The 7,819-nt window shown below is 40.9% G+C and overlaps 1 protein-coding gene across 1 annotated transcript in view; it reads left to right on the top strand.

The window, feature by feature from the left end:
* TPCN2 (two pore segment channel 2) overlaps positions 1-7,136 on the top strand; it is a 47,787-nt gene extending 40,651 nt beyond the window's left edge. The window contains exons 21-25 of the mRNA XM_029285643.1: positions 3,487-3,565; positions 3,709-3,791; positions 5,214-5,295; positions 5,921-6,006; positions 6,948-7,136. Of these exons, the coding sequence (XP_029141476.1) occupies positions 3,487-3,565; positions 3,709-3,791; positions 5,214-5,295; positions 5,921-6,006; positions 6,948-7,026 (409 nt within the window). The 3' untranslated portion in view covers positions 7,027-7,136. The remainder of the gene's footprint in view (positions 1-3,486; positions 3,566-3,708; positions 3,792-5,213; positions 5,296-5,920; positions 6,007-6,947) is intronic.
* The last annotated feature ends 683 nt before the right edge of the window (positions 7,137-7,819 follow it).

The following is a 7,819-nucleotide window of genomic DNA, read 5'->3' as shown; positions in this document are numbered from 1 at the left end:
ATTTTACAATTTTTTTTGTCACAGTTCCTAAATGAATTATCTTGGTTGTTAAGTGAATCATAGTCATTAAGGGAACCTGGCTTTCCCCCTTAGCGTAGCTTGTTGAAACCAGCTGGGAAGAGTGCAAATGGTGATCACATGACCCTGTGACATAGCAACTGTCATCAATAAATGCCAGTTGCCAAACACCGAGATGTTGATCATGTGACCATGGGGACGGTGCAATGGTGATGAATATGAGTATGTAAATCACCTTTTTTCAGTGCTGTTGTAACTTTGAATGGCTGTTAAACAAATGGTTCTACACCGAGAACTACCCGTATAAGGCTACAGAGAGAGAGAGGGATTTTTTAAAATTAAAATCATACCAGATGTGATTGTATATATCTATACTGCCTCTAGGAATAATTATCCATAAAGCACTGATTAAAGTTGGAAGCAATAATAATAATAATAATAATAATAATAATAATAATAATAAAGTTGGAAGGGACCTTGGAGATCATCAAGTCCAACCCCCTGCTCAGGCAGGTAACCCTATACCATTTCAGACAAATGGCTGTCCAATCTCTTCTTTAAATGGCTGTCCAAATCTCTTCCTATACCATTTCAGACAAATGGCTGTCCAATCTCTTCTTTAAATGGCTGTCCAATCTCTTCCAGTATTGGAACATTCACTGCTTCTGGAGGCAGGTTGTTCCACTGGTTAATTGTTCTAACTATCAGGAAATTTCTCCTTAGTTCTAGGTTGCTTCTCTCCTTGCTTAGTTTCCATCTGTTGCTTCTTGTCCTGCCTTCAGGCACTTTGGAAAATATCAAATTTGGAAAATGTCAAATTTCTATAATACACATAGTCCTCGACTTACAATAGTTCATTTAGTGACTGTTCGAAGTTACAACGACATTGAAAAAAGTGACTTATGAGTGTTTTTCACACTTTATGAGCATTGTAGCTATCCCCATGATCACCTGCTCAAAATTCAGTCGCTTGGCAACTGACTCATATTTATGACAGTTGCAGTGTCCCAGGGTCATGTGATCACCTTTTGTGACCGTTGACAAGCAAAGTCACTGAGGAAGCCAGATTCACTTAACAGCCATGTGACTAACTTAACAACTGCAGTGATTCCCTTAACAACTGTGGCACAAAGGTTGTAAAATGGGGCAAAACTCACTTGTAACAACTGTCTCACTTAGCAACAGCAATTTTGGGCTCAATTGTGATCACAGGTTGAGGACTATATGTACCGTATTTGCAACTGGTGGTCTACCCGTCATTATAAATAAACTTAGAAGACAGTTTTCTACTTTGGAAAACTGTCCACCGCACATCACTGCCAGTCTGCCAGCCTATCTGATATGTTAAACCAGTGATGGCGAACCTATGGCACACGTGCCAGAGGCGGCACTCAGAGCCCTCTCTGTGGGCACACTTGCCACCGCTGCCGCCAGCTTGCGCAGGTCCATTAGGCCACCGCTAGCACCCGGAGCGGCAGCCCCACCCAGCACAAAGGAGGTGAAGCAGCTGGTTAGCAAGCTCGAGTAGAGGTGGTAGAGCATGCCCCCATATGCTCGCTGGCCTCTTTGTGCGGGGGCTGATGGTGTCAGGCAGCAGCCGCCCCTGCTTTGCCTTGCCCCACAGCAATGGCACCCCACCCTACCCCCGCCTCATCCCACAGGATGAGCCTCCTGCCTACCGCCCCATCCAGCAGAGACCCTCTGGATCTCCCCCAATCCTGCCCAGCCTGCACAGGTGTCCCCCCCAAGCAACATCAAGGTGGCCATGCCCCTCCACACCCATTCAGTCTGCCATGATCACCGCAGCCACGCCCATCCAGTGGGCCACGCCCCCCCAGCCCCCTTGAGAGCACCACAATGCTGATGCGGCCCTGGCATTTTACGATAAATAAATGGGTTTGGGGTTGCGGTTTGAGCACTCGGTCTCTAAAAGGTTCGCCATCACTGTGTTAAACCTTTTCCCCCCATCTACCAATGTGGATTTGTACAGCTGCTCTTCTCTACTGCCTCTTGAACATGTGACCCTCCTCCCTCTGCTTCCCTTTTCAGTGCGTGTGCTGCTCTTGCCCTTTATCTTTTGCATCTCCTCCTTATCTAGCTTGTTAGAGGGAGAAAGGTGGCACATTAGCAGAGGTTATTTGTTTGTTGAGCCATCACCAGGACTAGTGTGATGGACAGCAGGAAAAAAAACATTGGCAGGAAGTTCCTCCTTAATCCCAAATATTTCATAGGGTAAGAAGATTAACTTCTCTATAGTGCTGAGCTTTGGAAAGTATTTTGGAAGTGTGGCATGGCCTAGACCAGGGGTAGGCAACCTTGGCTCTTTTATGACTGGCTCAGGAATTCTGGGAGTTGAAGTCCACGAGTCATAAACGAGCCAAGGTTGCCTACCCCTGGCCTAGACGCCACATTTTACTCTTATTTGAACCAGAGGTGCAAGAATAACCCTCAGTTTTGCACTGGGCTTACTTCAAAACTCCAACATGAGGTCTGCGTTACTAATTGATATGTTTCTGGCCTGCTGGTTATATGAGTCCAAATATAGGGATTTTTCAGTCCAGGCACTCTTTCTTTGAAAGCATGCAAATAAGAAGAATTTAGAGCTATCGTGAGCCAGTTTGCTCTCTTGTGAGAAGATTCTTTTAACAATAGGGTTTATAAGATTCAACTGTGCTTGAAAAGTCAAGCTTTGTAAAACCCTGGTTGTAATTTCATCACAATGAAGAAAAATCACTGAATTTGGGTATCTTCTTTTAAGAGATGGAGTCCTTGCAGAGAAAAGGATTCTGGACTGAATGATTCCTAGTTTAAGTCCCCGCTAACACTACAGGTAGTCCTTGACTTACAACTGTTCACTGAGCAATGATTGAGATGGCCTCGGGGGGGGGGGGAATGAGTTATGATCTGTATTTGCACTTGCAATCCTCACACTGCCCTCGCAGTCCTGTGATCTCAGTTCAGGCATTTAACAATGGCTTGCCTTTACGACCAGTTGCAGCATCCTGCAATCAGGTGATTGTGATTTGTGACCTTTTTCTGCCAATTTTCGGCAAAAAATGTCCATTGGGGAAGCTGCATCCACTTAACAACTCCATGATTTGTTTAACCACCATCATAAAAATTGGGGCAACTCAACTTACAACAACAGAAATTCCAGTCCCATTTGGAGGTGTAAGTTGAGAAATATCTATATTTCTTGAATTTAAAGTTAGTGCTTCTGCTGCAACATCTGGCTGACTGTTTATCTTCCTTGCTATATTCTTTTAACTTTGAAGCATCTTATTCTTTTTTCCCCCTGTCTACATTTTAAGAGATTTAAAATCTCCAGGCTTAATTTTTCTCTTCTTTGTAAGAAATCTAAAAGTATATTTATGGTAAAAGAATCAGCTAATTTAACATTTGATCTGTGCAGTGCCACTGTGCATACGGTGATGAAATAACTTCCAGTTATTTGTTATTCCATTATAGCCTTGTAAGTAATACAACTTTGCAGTGTGGCACGTTTGAACAACTGGAGTATTGGCCAAACAACTTTGATGATTTTGCTGTGAGTATTACTCGACGTGTATTAAATAGTTGCTTTAATTACTAGTTTGTTTGTTTGGTAGCTCCAAATTTTCTCTTATATATTATGAAACTCTCATAATAGGTTAATGTACATTTCAACTACTTTTCTTATCCATAATATAGGCATCTCTAGTGATTTTGTGGGATGTGATGGTTGTGAACAACTGGCAAGTTTTCTTGGATGCATATTCCAGATATTTATCTCCGTGAGTAATGAACAAATGCTTTTTTTTTTTTTTTGCAATGCATTTGATAACCTAATTCAGATATGGACTTCTCAAATCTTATCAGGCAGGTCTCCAATTTTTTTTAAAAAAAATATATGCGGTTTATCTCTTACCATACACTCTGTTTTGTTGCTTCCTTGGCCTATGCCAGGGGTAGGCAACCTTGGCTCTTTTATGACTCGTGGACTTCAACTCAAAGAATTCCTGAGCCAGCTTGGCTGGCTCAGGAATTCTGGGAGTTGAAGTCCACGAGTCATAAAAGAGCCAAGTTTGCCTACCCCTGGTCTATGCAGAAGCAACAAAACCAGGATCCCTACTACATGGCAGACTCTCTCATCATTGTAGATAGTTTTACAGTGTGTGGTCCTTGATGCTCAGCAAACCCCTCTCTCCTACTACTGAAGATGTTATCCTGTTGAGTAATGAAATGTCTGCAAAATAACAGCCAAGCTCCCAGCCAAGGACCCCACAGTTGAACTCTGACTGATAAATATTCTCTTCTATTAGTTTTATGCTCTCAGACAAAATGAAAAATAGAGTGGGAACAAGTTGGTTGCCTGTTCTGGAGCACTGCCAGGATAAGGCAGGAATCAGCAATAACAAGCTAGTATAGCAAGAGGGATACAGAGGATATATTTTTAAAAAAGCTAGTTATGATACATAAACTGCAAAAAATCTAGAACTGGTAACAGCCTTAATTAGATTAGAACATATGAGCAATAGAGTATGGAGATTTTCAGTCATCTAAGTCAGGAGTCTTCCTACTTGGCAACTTTAAGACTTGTGGACTTCAACTCCCAAAATTCCTCAGCCAGCCAGGACTGGCTGAGGAATTCTGGGAGTTGAAGTCCACAAGTCTTAAAGTTGCCAAGTTTGAAGACCCCGGATCTAAGTCATGGTTGTCCCAAAGGTATTTTTTCCAAAAAGCAATAGGACTTTCTTGGTTTTTTTCCCCCTTGAAAACATTTTGCTTCTCATCCAAGAAACTTCAGTTCTTCAGAACGTCTTGGATGAGAAGTGAAACATTTTGAAAGGAAACAAAACCAAGAAAGTCCAATTGCCTTTTGGAAAAAGCACCTTTGGGACAAGCAGTAGAGTGGATTTAGAGTGTATCCAGGGGGTATCTAGGGCAAAAAGGAAAAAGAAAAAAAGAAAAATCACCCAAGAAAATTCTAGAGCCAGCAAAAATGCTAAAAGGCCACAAGAAAGATTTAAGTGGCAGGAATAATTCATCTATGAGAATACAAGGATATCCAACTTTGTAATTTGTAAAAGGAACTGGAAAGAATACCACACAGGAAATGTGTGGTGTGCTACAGGTCACACAGTGCAGGGAATTCTAAGACTGGAATTGTAATAATAGGCATGACTTGATTTTATTCTTTTTTTTTTCTTTTGCAGCTGGTCAAAATTGTACTTTGTCACCTGGTGGTTGACTTCCTCTGTCATCTGGGTCAACCTTTTTATAGCCTTGCTTTTAGAGGTAAGGCTTGACTGGTCATCCAAAGCAATAGGCTTCAAGAACACATGAGCATTTACGGGTGGTTTCACTTGGAGTAGCAAATCGCATTTATGGATGGTTTCACATGGAGTAGCAAATCTCCTGATGTCACACTAGGATGGACAGCCTATATAGTACTAGGTTTTCTGGAAATTTTATTTTTTAGGTTGGGTTACTAGGGTTGAAAGTGCATGACTTTCCATGGAGGCACCTTTTGCACAAACACATGACTTTAATGTTAGGTCTCAGACGTCTTGCATATTACTGTTGATGATACTTACCTGGAGTACCTTAGGTTGGGCAACTTCGAGTTGATTTGTCAGATACTTTTCTTTGAATTGTTAATAAAGAAAGCAAGTACGCTGTCCGTAGAAATTTGTGCAGCAGCTTTCCTTAAACCTTATAGAATGCAATCTTCTCTTTTTTAAACATCCGAATTTCAACACAGTTATAGTTTTTGTTACTGTGACTTCCACAAGTAGCCATGCCTAATTATATGCTAATCACATGAATTGGCTGCGTGCCTTGAATTTTTTAAACCTATTGCAAGTGAATTGAGTAAGAGGCGTCTCTCTCTTAAAATGGTATTGGTTTCCTTAAATTGCAGAATTTTATTCATAAATGGGATCGTCGCTGCCATAGGCCATCTCTCTCAGAAGTTGAATATCAAATGACAGTGGAACTCCTCTTCAGGTACAAGCACCGCAATGCAGCAGCTTTATATTTTTAATTGAGAAAAGAAACTAACCGAGGACTAGAGTGAGGCAAATGAGCAATAACAGTTATTTTCTTTACTGCCAGGACTAAAACACTGCAAGGAGAAATAGCATCAGGGACTCCATGCAGAGAGTGCCAGAATTTAGAGCATGTTGCCCTATTTTTCTTATCTGATTACAGGTAGTCCCCGACTTACGACCACAATTGAGCCAAACATTTCTGTTGCTAAGTGAGACATTTGTTAAGTGGGTTTTGCCCCATTTTACGACCTTGCTACAGTTGTTAAGTGAATCGCTGCAGTTGTTAAGTTAGTCACATGGTTGTTAAGTGATTCTGGCTTCCCCATTGACTTTGCTTGTCAGAAGGTTGTTAAAAGGTGATCACATGACCCTGGGAGAGTGCAACCGTCATAGATATGAGTCAATTGCCAAGCATCTGAATTTTGATCGCGTGACCGTGGGGACGCTGCAACGGTCGTAAATGTGAAAAATGGTCAAAAGTTACTTTTTTCAGTGCCGCTGTACCTTCGAACGGTCACTAAATGAGCTGTTGTAAGTCAAGGACTACCTATATACTATACTAGCAAAGTTGCTAGAAAATCTGTTTTAAAATAAAACAAAATATAGTTTTGCATATGAAGTATCTATTGGGAATTGAATAATGAATGATAGAGTATAGGGCAGGGGTGTCAAACTCACAATGTCATGTGACATGTCGCGATGTATCACAACTTTTTCCCCATTGCCGGAGCTGGGGTGGGCGTGATTTTGGCATGATGCATCCGGCCCACGATGCTATAGGGGCTTTTAATGTTGAAATGCCTAGGGAAGTTATTTCTGGTGTGTAAAAATATGTACAATGTCTGTACTAAGACACTGATTCTGCTATTTTTCATTGATTCTGGTTTGTTCTTGCAGGGATGTTTTGGAAGAACCAACGGAGGAAGAACTGATTGCAAGACTTCACCAGCATCCACATATGCATCTATATAGATGACACCTAGCTGGAAGTGGCAATCCAGCCTCATCATGCCTGCATGCAGGTTTTATAGCTAAAGAGAAGATGACTCTTATTTCTTTCTAGAAAGAGTGCTAATTTGATTTTATTTTTGAATGTTGCCTACAATAGACGGTCTTTAAAGATCACTTGGGTTCATTTTAAACATATTTTTAAATTCTAATTTGACTTCCTTTTGAGTTGACATGGAGTAGATAATTATGGAGTATTAATTGCTTTTAAGAAAGGGAAATGGATCAGTGATACTGCACTTTATACTAAATGTGGTGGAAGATAAACAACTACTGTATGTCTGCCGGCCTGGTGCTAGCACTTCAGACAATACAAAAGGCAAACCTTCTACAGAGGCAAACTTCCTTTTTTAGTATTTGTTGTGTGATATGCCAGGACAGTGCCTTATTGTTGTTTCAGTGTTTCAGTAAATGTCTAAATGTTTCAAATACAGGATAAAAGTTTAAAACCTAAATGTAGGGATTCCTATAAAAAATTGTTATTTTATATGTTCTAATGCGGCAAGCTATTATAGAAAGAAGAAGAATACAACAATACAATTCCAGTTTTGGGGACTTGAATTCATGGCATTAAGATGCATTATGTTTTGTCTCCCTGCCCCTCTAATCCCCTTCCTTATCAGGATTAGCCAATCTGAGGCAATCTAGACTAAGACCAATGTGGGAATAGAATGGGTTACAACCCCTATTTCTTGTTTGAGGCTCAACTTTGCCTTGTTTTACCTTTCTGGTGAAGCCTGCTCTGTGTGTGTCCTTAGTGA

The sequence above is a fragment of the Protobothrops mucrosquamatus genome, unplaced genomic scaffold, assembly GCF_001527695.2.
Source record: "Protobothrops mucrosquamatus isolate PMUCROS unplaced genomic scaffold, P.Mucros_1.0 scaffold1989, whole genome shotgun sequence".
Classification (NCBI taxonomy): Eukaryota; Metazoa; Chordata; class Lepidosauria; order Squamata; family Viperidae; genus Protobothrops; species Protobothrops mucrosquamatus.
This window is presented reverse-complemented; position numbering and strand designations above follow the sequence as displayed.